The sequence below is a fragment of the Passer domesticus genome, chromosome 10 (genome assembly GCF_036417665.1).
Source record: "Passer domesticus isolate bPasDom1 chromosome 10, bPasDom1.hap1, whole genome shotgun sequence".
NCBI lineage: Eukaryota > Metazoa > Chordata > Aves > Passeriformes > Passeridae > Passer > Passer domesticus.
The window spans coordinates 20,396,027-20,416,942 of record NC_087483.1 but is presented as its reverse complement, the minus strand read 5'-3'; the positions used below and the strand labels follow the sequence as shown (position 1 = coordinate 20,416,942).

Below are 20,916 nucleotides of genomic sequence, written 5' to 3'. Positions count from 1 at the left end.
TTTGACAGCATGAATGATTTATTTAACTCTGCAAAGTCATATTTTGCTAATACTTGCCGAAACTTTAAAAAATTGCCTTCTGGCTTTTTAGAAAGATAAACACTATCATCACATCATCTTTATTAGCTTTAAATGCATTCAACAACAAGATCACCTTCATTGTCTCTTAATGCCAAAGTGATACATCTGCTTTTCTGATTTGCCTCAAGGTGTTTCCTCCTGATTTTTGAGTCATCTCTTGATTTTTGAGGTGACACCAAAAATCAGGGCTGACTTGCAGTCATTACCCACACAGCAACACACTGTGCACAATCAAGTTTATTTTCAACCCAATCATACCCTATGAACAAGACAGTGTCCACCAGGCTGTACCACAGCCAAGGACTTTTCTATAAGAAACAGAAAGCGTGCAGAGGGAAGCAGACATTTTCACTTATTTTAGGTATGATCAACAGATGACAAAATCTGTTTACAAAAAAGACACCGCGAAACAAAAATCAGAACAATAACACATGGACTGCCCGGCATCGTGCATTTTCAAGTTTGGATATAGAGAAGCCTGGTTGTTAGAAAAAGGGATTAGATTAGTACTGGCAGTATTGTATAGTGCCTAACTCCTAAAACTCACAGAATCCTTTGGGTTGGAAAGGGCCTCAGAGAGCTAGTTCAAATGTTAACACAGCACTGCCATGTTCACCCCTAAAACATGTCCCTACACATCCCACACCCTCCATGGGATGATGACTCTACCACTTCCCTGGGCAGTCTGTTCCAACGTTTGACAACTTCCTTTTGGTGAAGAAATTTCTCCTAATAGGCAGTCTCTCATAATAGCCAGTCTAAGCCTTCCCTGGACCAACTTGAAGCAGTTTTTCTCATCCTATCACTTGCACCCTGGAGAAGGGACAAACACCCACCTTGTTCCAACCTTCTTTCAGGTAGGCATAGAAAGTGATAAGATAACCCTTGAGTCTCCTTTTCTCCAGGCTAAACAATCCTAACAACCTCAAGATTAAACAATAAAATAAAAATAATTAGGGAGAAGAGCAGAGAAACTACTTGAACACAAGGTAATGATTCAGAAGGAGAAAAGAGAAATTCTGCAGAAACCAAACAAATATCCTTCTAACTACAACTCACTTTTCCCTTATGGCTGCAAGCTACAGTGTCAGATGCCATAACAGAATAGACACCTTGGGGCCAAAGCTCCACAGCTGATGGAGACTTACTGCCACACACCAGTTGAGGAAAATGCTGCAGATTCATCTGCTGGCCAGAAGGAATGAGGAAGAACGAGCCAGGGGTAGGCAGAGAAGGAGTCTACATGGCATAAAAAAGAGCCATTTCCACCCTTGCCCTCTTGCTACTGGACCCTGTTACTGGTATATGTATTCAGTAAACTCACTGTTGTGGTTTAGGAATGGTATTCCCCAATTTAGCACTCCAGCTAAAATCATGTGTCACTTCCCTTCCTCCCTCCAAATGGAGGCAGAAAAGGAAGAGATCCCAGGTTGAGACAAGAACAATTTAATGGAACAGCAATAAGATAAGATGAGAAGTAAGAACTATGATATTAATAACAAAAGTTATAAGATAAAGAATCTCCCAACAACAAATAATAGGGGACTGCTCCATCTGCCACATTTCTGTGAGTGGAAGGAACCCCTTCTTAAAGAGAGCCCCTTTTGTCTACTCCAAGCAGGGATGGGAGATGGTGTAGAACAGTCTCCAGGCCCTGGCCATGTCTCTCCCAGCTACTGCAAAAAACTAGCCCTGTCCAGGGCAGAACCAGGACACTCACTCAAGATGATTTTTGGTTTTGCTGGAATGGCTGTAGTATACAGAATTATTATCATCATAATTACATAATTACTATGTAATTAATCCCAGAATTATTAAAAGGAAAAGTATTTCTTCAAAGGTCAAGCTCGATCTTTCATAGTATATCCTGCTTCCTCTTGGTGGAATACACATACTGTAAAATCTGACTCACAATCACAATCTGTTCCATGGAGAGGATTCTTCCTCTTCTACTGCCTGGTCTGTCATGGTAGTAAATATAACTGAGCATTCCTCATTTTTTCTGAGCTGGATTATAACACAAGACCATAGCTTGAAGTTCATTGACACATTAGTCATTGCTGCACATGCTGTATCACCACCACAAGGAAATGAAAAAAGTAACATGGTGTTTACAGATAATTTGATGTAAAGATGGAAATACCTGTGTTTATTCCAAAACACTGAAGCACATCCAATTGCAACTGTTAATGGATAATATTGCTTTTTATTTTTTTATTTTAACTATTTCCAAAAAGAGTATGTTCCTCTGTATAACAGAATGTTTATGCAGACTAGAATAAGTACCTCATTGACAATACTGTTCAATCAACCTCATTAATATCAATCCTCATAACACTATCCTTCATAAAATGAGATTTCTAAACTAATGAGATTTCTTCAACAGTACTGGACTCCTGGTCTCTACCACCTCCTAAACAAGTTTAGGAAAGAGACCTTTTCTCTATTCCCTCTTCACATTTTTTGCCCATTTCACTTCCTCTGTTCCTATACTTTTAAGCTTTTTCTCCTCACTACATCCTGCTTCTATCTCTGCTCCCTTCAAAATAAAAGAAAGAAAATTAAAAGCCTAAGAAGGAAAAGTAAACCAGAAGGCAAACTGAATGAGTGGGCGTTCAGCTCTAGAGGCAGGCATCCCATATGATTTGGCATGTCCTCGGGTGTCCTTTGTCAGTTACTCAGCCTGCTGTGCATGTCCCAGGCCCCTCAGATACTCCAAAACACTCAGATTTAGACACCTAATCCCCCTCTGAGCTCCAGCTAGGGTATCTTAAGCAGATCATGCAAAAAAAAATGTTGTTGAAGGCAACCCCAGCTATCACTGCTGTAATGTTGATACCAGTTTTACAGATATAATTCTCCTGAAGGACTTCAAAGTTCAGGCTGTTAATACAACTTTAGTTTGCTGTTACTTCAGAGATGACATTTTATTTTTTTCTGTTTTGTGAGACTTTGGATCATCTCTTCTTTACTACAGTTTCTCCTGGAGCTGACAGAGATTGGAAGAAGTGTCCAAACTACTTTTAGCAGAATCTATTAGCAGAAATAGACAACCTCCAATTTGACCAAAATGCAGCTGAAAATATTAAAAAAGGACAGGCAGAGTATGATGGTAAATGTCTGTAAGTATGAGTCAAATACTACCATTTCTTTTTTTGGAAGAGGGCAGACATATCAAGTTAAGAGTAGATAAAATTAAGAATTTGTATACAGAGGTTTTCTTCATGTTGTACTTTTAAAAATTGACTGGGAGATCCTGAAGAGTTCAGTTAGAAAATACTATTCAAATTATACGTCAGAAAAAAAAAAGCCATTCCACAAGCATTACTTTTGAAAATAAAGTTATCACTTCAACATGTACAATCCCACACTCAAGACAACCTATTTTTAAACATTTAAATTGTAAAATTTCCTCCCATCTCTGATCTTTCTTTTCCTGCAGGCAGCTGCAGATCTCTGCCTCTGAATGTGATGCCAAAACACTCTCACCAAAGCTAAACATTCGGACACATAATCAAAAGAAACTCAAAACCTTTGTAATTCACTGGATTGATTTACTGGTAGGTTTGACAACTACAAATTGACTAGTCTGATTTTTTTTTTTTTTTGGTGTATTGATTCAGACCAGTGAGTGTCCACAGCTCACGGAAAAGATTGCAGGCAAGGAAACTAATTTTCTTCTCACAGATGAATACCCACTGTCTGTTTCTTGTGCAATTGATAAAACACCCCCACCAGAATGAGGTCAGCATCCTCAATCACCATGCAAATGAAATTCATTTAGGAGAATAAAAAAAAGACACTTAATAGTTTAGTTTTGCCATTTTAATTTCATTTAATTGCATAATTTAGGTCAGAGAAAGTTCAAAGGAATGGAACGCCTATCAAAAACAAGAAGTATGTCAGCCTTGTAGAGCCGGAAGAAACTGAAAGTGTGGAGTGACTGTGCTACAAATCTCATTCTGCAATGTGCTACACTGAAGTTTTAATGCAGATTAACAGAGTTGGATGCTGCTCAAAAGCATGTCACATGGCGGAACTGATTTCCTGAAAGATTCAGTAGTTGCAGCATTCACACCTATATGACTCCCTTCTTCCCCAGCCAGCAAACAAAGGGCAGATTGTAAAGATTATTCCATGCCCTGAGCATAATTTCACATTATTTTTGGTCCAAAGGGACCAAAAAGAAAAATACATGCAGAGTCCAGACTTTTATTTCTGTGCAGGAGTTTCAGCAAGCTAAGAAAGAACTGTGAGTCTGCAGGGTTGAAACCTCACTACCATTACCTCAGTGAAACAATAATAATGCAGATTATCGGGGCGGGGGGGGTGTCTATTTGGATAGGTGAGAATAACACCCAAATAAAATTGGATCTCACTCTCAGAAAAAAAAATGCTTATATAAATAATTCCTTAGATTAAATGACTGAACCTGAAGAAAAATTTAGCATCTTATTTCTCTGGAGAAGCTAAATAATGCAATGAAAGGCTAGAAAGCTTTTGAAATAGATTACATTATGAAGACTCATTCTCCAAATATTCCTGGAAGTTGAGGTTATGAAACAATCGTGAAATTAGATTTATATTTAAGTATCTTCTGGTATTCATAACACTGCTATAAACTTAGCACTTTCCAAAATCAAATTTCTGTGTTGTTTGTGGATGTCTTGGTAAACTAAACTGCTGTAGAAAGTAAGGTGCTGCATTTCAGCATGTCAAGTATCACAGCCACAGTGCTTCATCCTTTCTTACAACCATTCATTTCAAAAGGATTATGGTATTTTCTATTAACTACAGCTGAATATATTTATCAAATTTAGGAAGAAAGATCACATCACCCTATTGAATACAGCTGGCCCAGAAGAAGTGTAGATATAATTTGCTATACTTCTGTGATGCCACTATTTAAAGCAGAATATTATATGCACTTTTAGTTCTACCTTGTAAGTCTAGACAGGAAAAATTGCTTGGTTGACAGAAGCACAAAATGATATAACATATCAGCTCTTTTTTTGTTTGTTTCAAGACACTGAGTTGTGATTCAGTTTATCTGCCTGAAGTGCTGTTTGTCCACCTGAATGTCAGCACAGACAAAGTGAGTGACCCCTCTGGGGACAGGTCCTATCATCAGAGGAACCCTGACCTGAAGAGCAGAGGGAAGAGTGGGGGAAGCCTGAGCCATCTCACTGGTGATAGATCCACCTCAGCAGCAAGATCCATGAAGCCAAAGAAAATTTTAAAAAATATTATTGTTTCCTTGATTTTATTAGTAAAAGGACATACCTGGACCAAGTGTCAGAGCAGAAAAGATTTTTTTTCCCCTTAAATCTTAACCTTAAAGTAGAAAGACAAGCATACTAAATTTAAAATATAACTTCCGAGATCAGGTAACTAAGCAGATATTGCCACTTCAAAGGAAGTTTAATAAGCTTGTCAAACGATGACAGATTTAGAAATCAATTTGAAGCTGAGATAGCACTGCTTCAAAATCCTCACCAGCCTAGACAAGAAAGGCAAACCGGGGAAAACACTTCACAAGACACTTTTCAAAGTGCAATGTTAGAGGCAGAGAAAACCAGGGTAATGTGTATGGGTGCTTTACTGCAAATGTCTAGGAGCATAAAACACCCAAAGGCTTTGGAGGAGATGCCTACAAACTGTTTCTGAGACCAAAATTATGATAGAAAAATATATAATATTAACACATCACTTCAGGATTTATTCTTACCCTCGAGACTAAAAAAAAAAATCTGGAAATTTGAGTTTATTTTTATTAACTCGATGACAATAGTAAGAGTCTCCTAGAACAAATACATAGTCCTTAACTGTCAAAGGTTATAATCTTATTATAGTTTCCTTGAATTTCTTTAATTTTCAAGTGACTTAGGATGAAACATTAAATGGGAATATATTTTAAAAACACCAGTGTACTCTTTTGTTATATTTTTTTTTTTAATTAACCTCCAGGAAACAGTTTCTTTGAATTTCTCATGCTCAAAATGACAGCTAGAACTAAGTGTTTATATTTATTATAAATGAAAGTTTTGGAAGAGTGACTTCATTCAGAAATGGAAAGACATATCAGCAAGGACATACAAACAACAAGAAAAAGCTATTTCTTCTGGAAGAAAATCAAATATGACCTGGAGAACTTACTGGGAATCTTTTCTGCTTCACCACCTTTTTTTAAGAAAAAAACCTCAGGCAAACATTTATTTTTGCAATACCTGTTGAAGGTTATTGTACCATCAAATGGGATATCACCTATGGACATGGCATTGGATATCATGCCAGAGCTATCCAAGAAAATTAAGAGTTCATGCTCTATGGATTTCTGCCTCTGAGTGGACAAAAAAACCCACCAGCCTGAGCAGAATGCAGGTAGAAATGGAACGAGTAATTTGGGAAAAAGAGACTTAGATTAATTATACCTAATGCACCAAATTAAAAAAAAAATAAGGAAGGAAATTGGCAATACTCACATCAGAGTTAAAACGAAGCTGGCAGACATTACAGGAAATGACTTGCTTCTTCTTTGGGGGAATGGACACTCCAAATGTATGGTTTATGACTGCTTTTTGCACAGGATCCATCTGGAGAACAAACAATAACCAATTTACAACTTTTCAGGGCAATAAACAGTACAGAAGAAAAATTAAAAACCAAACAAACACTTCCAGCAGAAGGCTCTTTTCTTTTTTTGAGATAAACAGGTGAAATAAGATTCCAGTCCTCACAATAATTAGATTTAACATAGGTTAGGGAATTGGTAGCATGCCAAAGCTGTTGAGGAAAAAGCAGCTTCATTGTTGCTGTCATCCCCAGGTTACTAAATAGTTCTTTCCCCATCCCTGCACGTGTTCTGGGCTGCAGGGCCCCCCTACCACACCTGAATTGCAAATGAAAGCCCTCCCCTATCACTCACTGCCCCAACAGACACAGTACAGAAGCCACTTGTGCACCTTGGCAAGTCACTGTCATTTATTTCTATATGCTTTCCTTTGAGTGACAAATATTAGCACTTATTTGAAAAATACTCTCTCCTGGAGATCTCTTTGTGAAAGGAGGTCCTTTGCAGGCTCTGTTGCAAATAGCACTTGCTGGGAAAAGAGGTTGCAATCCCCAAGCATTTCCATGCAGAACTGGTCAGTGACAGAGCCCTTGGGAAGGCTGAAGTTCGGAGGAACACGAAGGGAGTGCTTGCACCAGGAAACTTAGCACGCTTCAGAAAACATTTTAACACTGTAAGAAACGTGGAATAAGGGAAAAATCTGAATGTATTACTCCTAAATTTGACTGAACCTTTTCAGGAACCAAGAACTGTTTACATCTTTGCTAAACACCAGGACTGTTGTTGGTCATGAATATGCTCAGGATCACAGAGTGCTCTGGGCAATGACACAGGGTGTTCAGAAAACAGAGTTCAGAACTGCCACTGTATCAAGGCCTAAGTCCTAACGTGTCATTCTTCCTGATGTGACATGAATACAGATTAAAATTCATTTCCTGATGCAAAAATACTCAAACCAAATTTTCTAATTAAAGAAAAAGCAGAATATCTGGTCTGGTCTCACAACTGATTCTGCTCTCAGCATGATGTTGAACCAGGTGACACCTGAGACCCCTTCCAACCCAAAGGATCCTATGAGCATCCATGTATGTGTGGTCCCTCATCCTTATTGAAGATAAACAATGGATTCTGAAGAGAAGAGGAGGAAAAAAAATGGAAGTTTACAACAAAAGATAAGTTCTTATTTCCCCATTTTGTTTTTAAACCAGTTCAGAAGAAAATAATTTGATTTTTATAAAGTCAGATTTTCCTGAAGCTTGTTTTGCAACCACAGTGATATTTTTTTTCCTTTACAGTACTATTAGAAGAAACCATCACCTGTTTAATCCCAGGTGATACATAAGACACACTTGGTACTAAGCTGACTTACAAAAGGAGGAGAGAACAGCTGAAGTAATTGATCCCCTGAAAAATTAGAACAGAAAATTACCTGCTTCTAGACTTTCTAAACATGAAGATAAAGACTAATTCTCTCTTAGTACAAATGTTAAGGTTCCTGAGAAGCCTACACTAGTGAGGATTTTCTGCACATATATGTACACACAAAAAAAAAATCCAATAAAAACATTACTGCATTGTAAGAATATATTCCTCAAATATATTACCTAACATTAAACACTTTTTTTTACAATGGCTACATATATTTATTGCTGCATTCATTTTAAACCAAATGCATGATTTTGTAAATGGCATTAGTGAAAAATGTTCCAGAGAGGTAATTTAATGTTTATCTCCTGCCTAAATACTGTATTTCATTGCCACAGGGGTACCAGGTGACAATACAAAAGTAAAACCACTTCATCTGGAATGATCTACTAAATTATTTAATTATGCATTGTTGTTACAATGAATTGTGACAAAATAAAAAAAAAAACCCTGAAATAAATGCCCTTGTTACCTGCTTCTTCTATTTCTAGGACACAATGAGAATTCAAAGTCTAAAAGCTTAAAACACAACAAAAAACCTCCTTTTTCTGACTTGCACCATTTATGGCATCACTCTACGTAGCGTATCAAAATTATACATGCAGAAAAAAAAATTTTTTGAGCATCCACTTTATAATAGATATGACAATCAATACATAGTACTATATTTATTATACATGTTAAAATATTGCTGTATTATTAGGGAAGAGTTGGCCGGGTTTTTTCTTAAATGTAAGGTAAGATATGCTTTACATTTCAACTTAAATACTAAGTGTTAATCAGTTAATCTAGAAGAAAACAGTAATGTTCAAAAGTACCTCAACCATTTGGAGTGTCTGAGATCGGTGAAAAGAAATAGCAAAAATACCCACAAGTGTCTGCAGTCCCGCTTAAACAAAATACAAAGGCAAGAAGCAGTGATCAATGACTCCTCTGTGCACTCCACGTAACAATCCACAGCGCAAGGCTCTTCACAACCACAGTGCAGACTGTGCACAACGTCCCAGCTTCAAACAGATGCAGCAGCACAAGAACAAAAACCCACAAAAAGAATACAGCTCATGCTGCCTCCAGAAAGTACCACTTGTGATCCCCAGGGGAGTGGGTAATGATCCCCCCCAACCCAGAGCCCTGCATGCAGGCTGGTCATGATTAGAATTCAAGAAGCACAACATTAACAATTAATACACTGTAAATATATCAGAAACTGAGCTGGATTACAGCACGTTGGAAAAATAAAATAGTATCTCTCTGTTAGAAGATTAATGCTGCAGGGTAAACTGATCTTATCCCTACACAAAATTAGGCTCTTCACTGCAGGGAGGGAGGGAGTAGGAAAGAGGGAGAGAATTATTTGTTGAGATATTTATTAGGAAATGATGCAGCATAGTTTGCCCAGTGGGGAGCACCAGTATTTAAGAACCAGATCTATAAAACAAAATAATAACAGAAGCTAACAGCTACCACAAATGCAAATAAAAATCTGCACTATGCTGTTTATGCTACAGGGGAATTTAACAAAGCAATTCATAGTGCTCTGGTAGACATAATTAGGTTTAACAACCTGTTAGTATTGATCTCCTATTTAAATTGGTTTAATAAAAAGTTAAATTTAAAAATGTGTTTCCAAGAGAGTTGAAGATACCATCGTTTTTGCAATGAGTCTTGTTAAAACCACCCAAACTATCGAAGCAAGCAAGGACTAAGAGAATTCAGACAGAAATACTCTATATCTGCTGAGACATGCAGCAAGAACTTCAAAGGCACCTAGAAAATACAAGTGTAGCAACAGCCAGGACAGAAGAGGGGCAGCACAGACATTATATTTCCTACTGCTTTTTTCATATTTTCCCACCAAAAATTTTCCAGACTCAGGTGCTTTCTGTGTATTTGATAAATTCCAGTGACTTTCTCTTGCATACTTACCCCTGAAACTGATGCAAACCAGTTTGCACTCTTTGCATGTACTTCCAATGCCTACAGTCCTCAGTGCCAAGAAATTATTTCTGTTTAAATATACTTTCATAAAATTCAATTTTACGACATCTGTACCACATCCCAAGTTAACTTTGTGCTACTCAGTCATTCTGTGTATGGAAATCATTCCATTCCTTTCTACATTCTTGTTGCCCACCTCAATTCTACCAAAAAAATCAACTAATTCAAGTAAATATACTGAAAATATGGACAGGATTAGAGCAGTATTGAACTCTGAGCTGATCTGGGTAGATTCGTATTGAACTGTGAGCTGATGTTTTCAAGGAACCACTAGTATAAACCTGAGTTCTCCAAGTCTTCATGGCCAATTCCTAGCACACTACTTTCTATGTCAAGTTTTGTGAATTTTTACTTCCATATGCCTCACTTTAGAAATATCTAGATGTAACTTTACCAACCACTATTGTCTAGCTTGTCAGTCTTATCAAGGTCTTTCACAATTTTTGTTGTCCTTCTTAGTCCTCACTACCTTGGACAACTTTGCCAACGGCAAATTTCTTCAGCTCAAATTTCCTTACCTCCCAAGCATCTTTTTGTCATGCAAGAGTCTTCTTATGCCAATTTAGTTTTCTTAAAAAATCTATGCCAAAGGGTTTTGTGAAAAATCTTGTTGGTAATTCAGACTATGTGGATTTAAACATCCTTATTCACATGTTTGTTGACACTTTTAAACAGGCTTGTAAATAAGGATTTATCTTTACAAAGGAATTATGTTGGCACTTTACAGGCAGTTTACATGATGAGGTATTCTAATATACTGCTTTTATTGAGGTACCTATTCATTTGCCCTTGCATTATCCCTGGAATGGATTTTAAAAACTTGCATCATATTTTCCACCTTTTAGTCCTCAGGTCAAAGCCAGTTTTAGATGACCTGTTACACCTTATCATCAGTAATTCAAGCAATTCATCCTTGAATTATCTTACCATTCTTGCTACCAGAAACTCTCCCTGCCCCGCTGTGTATCATGGTACCACAGACTCTTCTGGTCCCTCCTGGGAAAGGAACCAGACTACAAACAGACATGGAAGTAGGCACAGGAAAAAGACGAAAGAAAAAAGAAGTGTTGGGAGAAGTTGCTTGGTGAAACTGAAGTTCTGGTTATTTTGAAAGATCTGTTTACATACAGCAGACTGTACAAACACCAATTTGTGAGACTCAGAAATAAACTGCAATGATCCTGAGGGGAGGTAAGTAACAGAAGCATAACCTTAAACCTGAGTAAGGTTTAAAATTGTGATTGGCAATGAATGTCCTGTTACCTCTTACCATGATGTAAGTCTTGGGTCAAATACAGAGTTAACTGTTAGACAAGCTTTGGTAAACATAATACTGATAGTGGGCATAAGGGATGTGACTCAGTATCACTTAACCAGCATGTGTAATAAGCTTCTGAAAAACACAGAGAGTGGCCTTCAGCATACTGTGTTGGTTTACTCTGATAGAGAAGTTTTAAACTGTATGTGGAACAAAATGATAATATAATCCAGTATTTCCCTCCAGAAAAAAAAAAAAAAACAAAACAAAAAAACCCCACACAAAAAACCCCCAAAAAAACCCCACAACAAACAAACAAAAACAAAACAAAACAAAAAAAAAACCACACAACAAACCCAAAAACCTGCTGGCATATATAAATTACCAGTGCAACATCTAAATTAAGTTCTGTAACTCCCTGTGTGTCTGAGCTCCAATTGTTATGAAAGCCAAGCACACTGCCACTGTGGAGAATGATCATTCACTGGAGCTTATCATAAATTCTGCCAGATATACACACCCCCACCATAACTGTACATATTACAATGACTGAAAGAGTGACAGAAGTGAATACACATACTCAGCAAAGCACATACTAAAAATGCTCAGCATTAAAATCAGAAACATTAACATTGTGATGTAATGCTTGGCCAACACAAACCAGCAAAAATCTGTTCTCTGCACGTTTGTGTTGCTTTTGTTCCAACAGGGAACATATTTCTCATTTGACTAATTCTGGGCATAATTTAGTGTTCAAGTCACTGCAATTCTGTCACACATTTCATTGTTTATTTTGCATCAGGAACACTTGTGCCAGCTCTGCTGATGGAGCTCTACCTGCAAGGAGGTTGTAGCAAGGGGAGTGTCACTATCTTTTCCCAGGTAACAAATGACAGGACAAGAGGAAATATCCCTAAGCTGTACAAAGGGAGGCTTAGACTGGATATTAGGAGAAATGTATTACTGAAAGGGTTATCAAGCATTGCAACATGGCCCAGGGAAATGGTGGAGTGTCCATCCCTGAAGATATTTAGAAGATGCGTACATGTGGCACTGAGGGATATGGCTCACTTGTGAATTTGGCAGCGCTGCCTCAATGGCTGAACACAATGATCTTCAGGGTCTTTCCCTACATAAATCACTCTGTGATGTGAACAACTTTCTTTTCTAGCAGGAAAGCCATCAATATTCCCTGTGCATCAGCTCTCCTTGAGCAGCACAGAGCGTCTCCAGAGATGTATTTCTGTAGTGTGAGCCTGCAGCTCTCTAAACACTACCTCCCTACACCTCTGTCCCTATGCTCTTCACAACATTTTGGGGGTCCTTAAAAAACAGGCAGACATAAATAGCCTGTAACCAAACCAGGGGTGACTCAGATTCTCAGCAGCTGATTTGGAGACTTGTGCAAATACTTCATTGAACAAAAAGAATAATTAATTTACATTATAGAGGTTTTTTTAGAGCAGTCCTGTGGTCTAGCTGAGGGTTGCTTGAATCACTTTTTTTTTTTAAGGAGGCTCTCAATGTACTTACACAGTACATTTGCACAGAGCATGAAATCTGGATCTCAGGGAAACTGAACCCAGCAACACTCAGGTTACACAAAGTCCATGATTTTACTTTTTCTTTTTAAACTGCTGAGTAGATGTCTCCCCAAGTGCAGTAAAATAAGCATCCACTAAGAAAGAATTCAGACCCCAGGGACTAGCATCTCCCTTCCCTTACACATGATTCCTAAAATACAACAACAGCATTGTACTCTGAAGGCAAATCTCTCTGAATGCAACATCTCACTGTGTTTGTCTGTCCCCTCAATTTGGCAGCAAGCTCCAACTTCCCTGAGGAAAACAGTGGCTGTGATAGCTGGGACATCCACACACTGCTACTAGTCAGTGTAATCAGCAGGAAGTTTCTTAAAAAAACCCAAAAATCTTGCTGTAATTCACTTGTTAACATCAGATACTACAGCTATCCATGAAGAGTTGCTGAATTAAGAGTACTGAAAACAAAAAAGGAAAGAGATACCTTTGGTGTTTGCACTTCTACTTAATTTTCAGTATAAGACCACTAAAAGGACACACAGAGCTGAAAATAACCTTTATATCTTAAAAAAAGTATTTGAAATAATAATAAACTCAGCTTCCTCATTCTCCTTTTAGATTAAGGCTCAGCTTTTGCAAATTCCACGTTATTTCTGTTAACAGAGTTGCAGGGCTATGTCCCTGGACTTCAGAGACCAATTTTCCATCTCCAGATCCTAGCAGCTAAATTTCCCTCCCTACATTTTTATATCCAGTCCTATGGTATAATGCAGAGCCTCTGGGTGTGCTACCCTCTTACATGTTCCCCTCGGAAGTTTGCATGGAAAAATGAAAAAGAGGCTGATTCTCTTTGAGTGCCTGTATTCACAATCACACCGAATATGGAAAGTGATTTCTGAAGTGATTTACAGATTTGGGTTAGGCCAGAGGGAACCATTACAGCTGATTTCCTGAAAAATTTATGACATAATTTCATTCACTGAAAAGGTTCAGCCCTTCCTTTTACAATGTCCAATAATTTGTGGTCAACCAGAGCCTAAATTTTAGGAAAAAACCCCATCTCAACAGCTTGATTTAAGAGTTTCCAAACAAGTTAAATTTACATGACTGTGGAAGCAATACTTGCTGTGTTATTATAAGCCACTCAATCTACTTGTGCTTCTCTGTTAAAGGTCACTCGAACCTCAAATACTTTCTGAATAGTGCAGGCACTCATGCACTGCAATCATGGCAGCTCTTAACCTTCTCTTTGATAAACCAAACTCCTTAAGGTGCTCACAATAAAAACTTTGATCATTTGCTAGCTTTTCTCCAGTTCCTTTGCAGATTTTCAATACTCCATTGAAGCCCAGACACTAAAAGTCAGAACCCATGCTCAAATATACTTTCTCCTTAGCTACCTAATCACTTAAGTTCTGTTTTAACAAGAAATGCATTCATCATCTTTCCTCAGCATCGACTTGGGAAGCAGAGCCCTAAATCTTTACTGACATGCACATTTATCCCTCCTGTGTGCTAGCAGCAGCAATTTCACCATCACACATCCTTCTCTCTCTCAGGATGTTTTCTGACCCAGCCTCAGAGAGGGCTACAACTGCAGCACACTGGGAATCTTGTGTTGAAGCAGTGACTGCTTTCAGTAAGGTTTGCACACAGGAATTTGCAAACCATTATCAGACCAGGATCAGGAGGCTACTGATGAATCCCAGTCTTCTCAGTAGAACTTTCTTTCTCCTAACCTAGTTCTGAAAGCATGGGTTAGACCAACACAAGCAAAAGGAACAACTGAAAGTCAAGGATTTTCTAACCTTCTGCTTTTCTGGCCTCTTCTTTGCACTACTCTAGCCTAAATCAAGTAACTGATATTAAAAATCAAAATCAAAGATAAATAAACTCTCAACTCTTCCTACCTCTCTTCTTTCCATGTAATGTGATATGATTAAGCACAGAGGTCAAAAGGTAACTGAGAAAACACTTTAAAGCTAATTTTTGCTATTATTTTTTTCAGTGTTGTGAACATTTCCTCTACCCTTCCTTCCCTTCATGCTTGTATATTTATTGCATGTTAAAAATAATTTCTGAGTTAGAAAATCATAATCAGGATATTCTTAGTCTTAAATTTTCAGAATCTTCTGAAAATTAAATACCACTTCTGTTTGCTGTTTTAGAAATCTTTGTTATAAAAGATTATGAAAATGTAATGTTTGATTCCTATAGAAGTGCTTGACCCAAAGAAAAAATTAATGAGCCATCACACACACACAAAAAAAAAAAAAAAAAAAAAAACCAAAAAAAAGAAACCAAAAAAAACCACACAAAGAACAACAAAAAAAAATTTTCTAAATCTGGTCTCTGCTTCTTCTAAGGCTTATTCTCAAGTAAGGATATAAATACATTAAAGGATTAAGTTTGTTATGAGAACACCAAAAATAGATTTAAACTTTATGGTAAAAATTGTTGAATTTTCTGCTCCAAACAAAAAGAGATATTTTTATGGGTGAAATAAAGAAACAGAAAGCTGCTGAGAATATTTTAGGATAAAAGAGAACTCCCCACCAAACAAATGGAGAAGAAGTAAAAAAAGCAAATATCTGTGGCTCAGTGATTTTTGTTACATGAAACTGAACTAGCTTTATGTATTGGGCAGCTTCTTTTTTAATCCATCCAAATTACTACTCTACCATTGTGCAACACTTTGTTTGTATCTGTAAAATGAGCTGCTGGGACCATGACAGACCAAACCTGAGAAAAAGAGTAAAGTCCAAATCCAATGTCAAGCTCAAGGAATAAGACAGTTTTCTTTCCCTCTGTGGCTATGCTGGCTCATAGGTTTAACTGTACATGATACATGAGTCATTTCATCTGAGTCTTATATCACTCATTTGTAAAATGGGGATAAAAATATTTGCCACCCCATTAAAAAAAGCTGAAAGGTCTAAATAACATGTTAGGATCATCTGATAGGTGTTATATAACTGCTATTTATTATTAAAGCTGCTGTTTTTCAGAGCACTCAGCTGTGTTCAGGTAAACAAAAAAAATTACTGCTTTGCCTTCAGATCCAGAAAAAAAAAACAAACCAAACATACTGTAGTTTGAGACTTGCTGAAAAGCAAACCAATAACATACTCTGAGAGTAAAACTATTCTTGTTACAATACCTATTACCAACTGGCAGTAAAATAATATAAATAGGTAAAATAACACAAAAAAGTACCTTCCAGCAAAATCCTGCCAAGAGATTCAAGCCTAAGAGCTTGTACTCAGAAAAGGAGCTTAGACAGCACATAGGGCAAACAAGATTCCTGATTTTCCTTTTCATCTCTGAGATAGTCCTTAGCTGTGACCCTTTTCTACTTAAAAGTCTGCTCTAAGTTTTGATGAGTTTTCCTGCTCCCAGGCTGCTCCAGAACACCAAAACACAAAGATTAATGATATTGCATTAGGTACACTTGAATTTCCACGACAGTTCTGAACTATGCTGAGAGGTTAAGGACAAACTCAAAGCTTTTGATTAATTCTGTGAACAGGAGAGAATAAAGACACAAGAAATCTAGTCTTCTGAAATGAATTAATATCATTACTTTTCACATACTGAAAAAAAAACCTAATAGGATAGAATTTATGTGTATATGGAGACTTCAATATGAATGTATAAAATGGCTAAATATAAGTGAGAAGCAAATCAGAACCAAGAATTGCCTAACTATTTTCACAGCTGTCTTCTGCTTTTCACCATATATAAGAAATGAGGCCTTTTTCACTTAAAAATTAATAATGAAATTTCTGATTTGGGTTTGTTTTTCTTGGTTTTGTTTTGGTTTTTTTTTATCAACATACACAACATAAACAAACTTCAAAATGCTTTTGATTAAAAAAGCACTGTATTTAGATATGAATCTTTAAAGGAATCCTCTAATTAAGCCCACTCCGAAATTCAATATAGTATCAAAGTCTGTTGGTTTGGGTTTTTTAATTACGTTTGGTGAGGATTTTTTTTCTTTAGATTTAAGTAAATGAAAAACAGAGCAGGCAGAAACCTGTCTTGCCTAACAAATACACAAGCAAGAAATGAGATCCTCTTTCCCAAGTGGCAACCTGGGGAAGCAGCTGAAGTTCATGGTGAAAATGGAAAGACTGAATATAGAGAAGACCAGTCAGAAAGGCACAGCTACTCAAATCAGCCCTGCTCTGTCACTTGAAATGAGCTGGCCAGTGCTCCAAATCTATGTGTTGCTGGTCTCCAGGCATGCAAAGGAAATCAAAGGTTCACAGGGCAGCTTAAAACTGCCATTACCTTCAGATTGCCATGAAATTGACTGCATTTAGAGTAAAAGACTACAAGTACACCCACATTCTGAAGGAATGACTATGACAAAAGTCACAGTTCAGCTATATTTTTATAATATATTAAAACTAATAATTATTACAACAATTCAATTTTACACCGAAGAATATGACAAAGGTCTAAGGCACAGCAGGGAAGCTCCCCATATAAAGCCAGGATGCTGCAAAAGCAGCCACTTCATCAGAAAAATGGAGAATTACTTTTCTCTAAAGCTGCTCTAGAATTTTGCTTAGAACTTGTAGAACTTAGGTTTGTAATTAGGAACTAGCAAAACCTTCATAAGCAGAGTGGTAAAACACATGCTACTTTTCCTAACCTACCATTCTGTGACTGCTTGCTTGGAAGGGAGATGTTTTAATCACTCTCTATTTACAAAACATCCTTCAGTTACCTAATGCCTAAAATATTTATGATTAACAACCCTCTCTCTTTAAAAAGCTTTCTTGTATGAGGAACATACTATTAACTTGAAAAGAAAGCAATTCAATGCAGATAAATGCTTCTGAACTTTCCTGTGTTGACTAATAAATGAAATAAATATTGCTGAAACGTAACAAAGAGTAACTCCAAGCTTTCTGTTAAGAACGACATAAAACACATAGCCAAGGACCAGATTTTATGAAGGACTCAGCAAATTGTAGGATTTGTACACAGAAACTGTACTTTAAAGAATTAGGATGACCTACTTAGTTTTACATGCAATAATGGATGCAATGCAGCAATTCAGAAACCATTTTTCAAAATCCACCTGGTGGATGCCAGACGCCTGCAAAGGAGTAGGGAAAGGCTGCACCTGGTGACTTCTGTTCTTCACCAGTGCGTGTCAGTGCACTTTCTCCTTGGAGACAGGTTTCCCTATCTGGCAACAGAGAAGGAAGCTCATCCACCCAACTACTCTTCAAAAAAAATACAAAAGCAATAGGAAAATTTGTAAAATAATTAATGTTTGAAGAGATTCTCCCTTAAAGCCTGACTGTATTCCTTTAATAAACACTTTTTCCCCCTTGTTATTATATGTATGATATTTTAGAAGAATAGACAGAAAAGTGCTCATTTAGGCTCACCAATTTCACAGAGCTGCTTTTGGAGAGATTCCTGACAGGAACTAGGGAACCTGCACCGTTCTGTTAAAATACCAGAAACTGAAAAATCTGTCAAATTCAACTGACAACCCCCTGGTTTTGACAGCTTTTCCCCCATATCTAACTCAGTGTATCTTATCAGGTGTTTTCTTCAAGTTCAGAGGTTTTTGAAAGTTTCAGGAAAAGATTCAGGTATTTTGCGGGAAAAATATACCACCTCCAATAAACATTTTTTCAGGGCTTCCACAGGCTGAGAAGAATTTTTCCAAAAACTACCACAGCTGAAAGAGCTCTCTGCTGCTTTGCCTCAAACGAGTAGAAAGACAAAGAGGGATTCCTGGTTTGGTAAAAAATGCCTAAGGGTACAAAGAAGAGGGACTACAAAAAATTGACAAAATGATCACGTGGAGAGTAAAGGGCTTCTGTAGCCAGGTACTTGGACAAGAGACAGCAAAGACTAGCCACAGAACAGAGGTCTGTGCTCACAGAATCTGGGCTTATGTGGTCCCTGAATTTCAGCTTTCCTCACCTGTATCTCAGAAAATGCCTATTACTTTTTGTTTTCCCTTAATAAATGACAATAGGATGACTCCTCATGTTGTGAATAGGATGATTCTGGCTATGACTTTTATATCTGTAACAGCTAAAAGTGAAATAGGAACATTTTTAAATTTTCAAAAGAGGAACAGAAGGAAAACCCGAAGTCCTTGTGTGCCTGCATTATTATAAAATATATAAGAGGTTTGTAAGAAAAACATTACCGTTTCTTAATTAAAGAAACCCTAACCAACAAAAATCCTCAAGAAAAATATCCAGCTACCCTGCAAAACGCCACTCCTAAGTCAATTGCTTAAATTTCCTTTCTGTGCAGTTAATGAATGTAAAGTATGGCTCTTAAAAAATTTTACCTCCTCTATGGAGTCAGATGGAGAGGACCAAAAAAGGTCACTTCCCTCCACCACTCCAGAAAAGGGAAAAGGGGAATTCATAGCACAGGGACAGGGTACTTGGACAAAAAGGATGGTAGATAACGGGTTGGCAACATCCAGTTGGCTGCATTTGTAATCAGTTCCTGCCATACACAATCCTGTGCTGCAAAGCGTACTTTGGCACTGCAGCAGAGTGTTAAGTGGCTGAATTCAGACCCTGCTAAGGAAAGAGAAAGCTCCCAAGCCACAGTGTCCTGCCAAAAAGGCAGAAGAGGCACTTGGCACAGAGGGGCGAGTGAAGCTGGTGATACGGGTGCCCTGTGCTCTTATCTGCTGAACTCAGCTTCTGCCTTGGTGATTACTGCGCCCTTCAAATGAGAAAGAGATAGGCAGCAAATGAAAATGTGAGTAATAATTGAAAATGCAGAAGAGGAAGGAGAAAATTAGTTCCTCCCTGTAGTTGTCTTGGGGGTAGTCCAGGGATACTTAGTCCAGGCAGGGCTAATGTTGGAGAAGAGTCAGAAATTTCTGACCGAGTTACTAGTCAGCTCCTCTTCCCTTCCTGTAGCACATTCCAGCTGGCTCACCTTCACTGGCAGATGTAAAATATCTCTGGTCCACTTTGCAAGGGGACTGAGAGAACTCTAATATAAAGAATCAGCATAAAGCTGCTTGCAGAGAAATAAGACACTGAAGGAATAAAGAGGCCACATTAACCCATGTGTCCTCTAAAACTTGAAGGGTATGAACTAGCATTTAGAAACCAATCATGGGCTAGTTAGATGCAAAATGTTTCACTAATGTGAAAGCTACAAGAGATGCTCTAATCTTTGATTACCCCTGAGGCCATAACAAACTCAGAAAGAAGCATATGAATTGCTGATTATTTTCTATGATGATAGAATCTGAGAAGCTGCTGATAATGTTTTTGTGCAGATTGACAGGTCCCTGGCTGTACTACTTAATGTGAGTCATGTAGCACTGCTCTCATTTCAGGACAAGGCAGCATGTGCTGAAGTTTTGAGATTTCTTTTTTTGGGGAGTACACAAACTTTATATGAGGAGATGGAGACAGTGATCATGAAGTGATCGGGGATCTTGACATTGCAAGATAAATCCTGGCTTTCAGCCACTTTAGCATGTGTACCATGATGTGATCACAAAGTATCCTTTCATCATTCAGCACACAAGATGGATGACAGGAGATGAAGAATCAGGGAGGTTTAGAGAGAGAACGGTACAGAAGGTAAAGCTGTGTGGTAGAAGCCAGCAAGTGTAAAATTCAAGATTATGTTATAATAAACACACAACAGGGATCACAGTAAACTTAGCTTTGATTTCCACTATATACTTGATTTACATATTTTTGAATGTAATCAATATGCAAGTTGTTAACCTGTTAAGGCATCTTTAGAGTCATTTTAGTGTGCTGAAAAAGAACTCTGCTTTAATACCTTCTGGACCACATCCATCTCAAACTAGAAGTACCAATTTGGGAAGTTTCTATCATGATGATTCCTAATCTTTTATAAACAAGAACACTTTAAGTAATAGTAGCTGATAATTTGATTCAAGCTCTGCATTTCAGACAGGGGTATTGAGCAAGACCATTTGGAACCTGATGCCAGGACAAACGAGATGCTGCAGCATTTCTGACAGAGAGGTTTGTCCTTCCAGGCAGCAA

The 20,916-nt window shown here is 37.6% G+C and overlaps 1 protein-coding gene across 15 annotated transcripts in view; it reads right to left on the bottom strand.

Annotated features, from left to right (window-relative positions):
* ZNF385B (zinc finger protein 385B) overlaps window positions 1-20,916 on the bottom strand; it is a 155,968-nt gene that overhangs the window by 30,369 nt on the left and 104,683 nt on the right. For 14 of the 15 annotated variants that reach the window (XM_064434293.1, XM_064434290.1, XM_064434291.1 and 11 more), the window contains one exon: window positions 6,564-6,674. In XM_064434293.1, the coding sequence (XP_064290363.1) occupies window positions 6,564-6,674 (111 nt within the window). Of the gene's footprint in view, window positions 1-6,563; window positions 6,675-8,895; window positions 9,114-20,916 lie in introns of those variants that run through there. The other variant, XM_064434302.1, reaches the window with a different exon arrangement.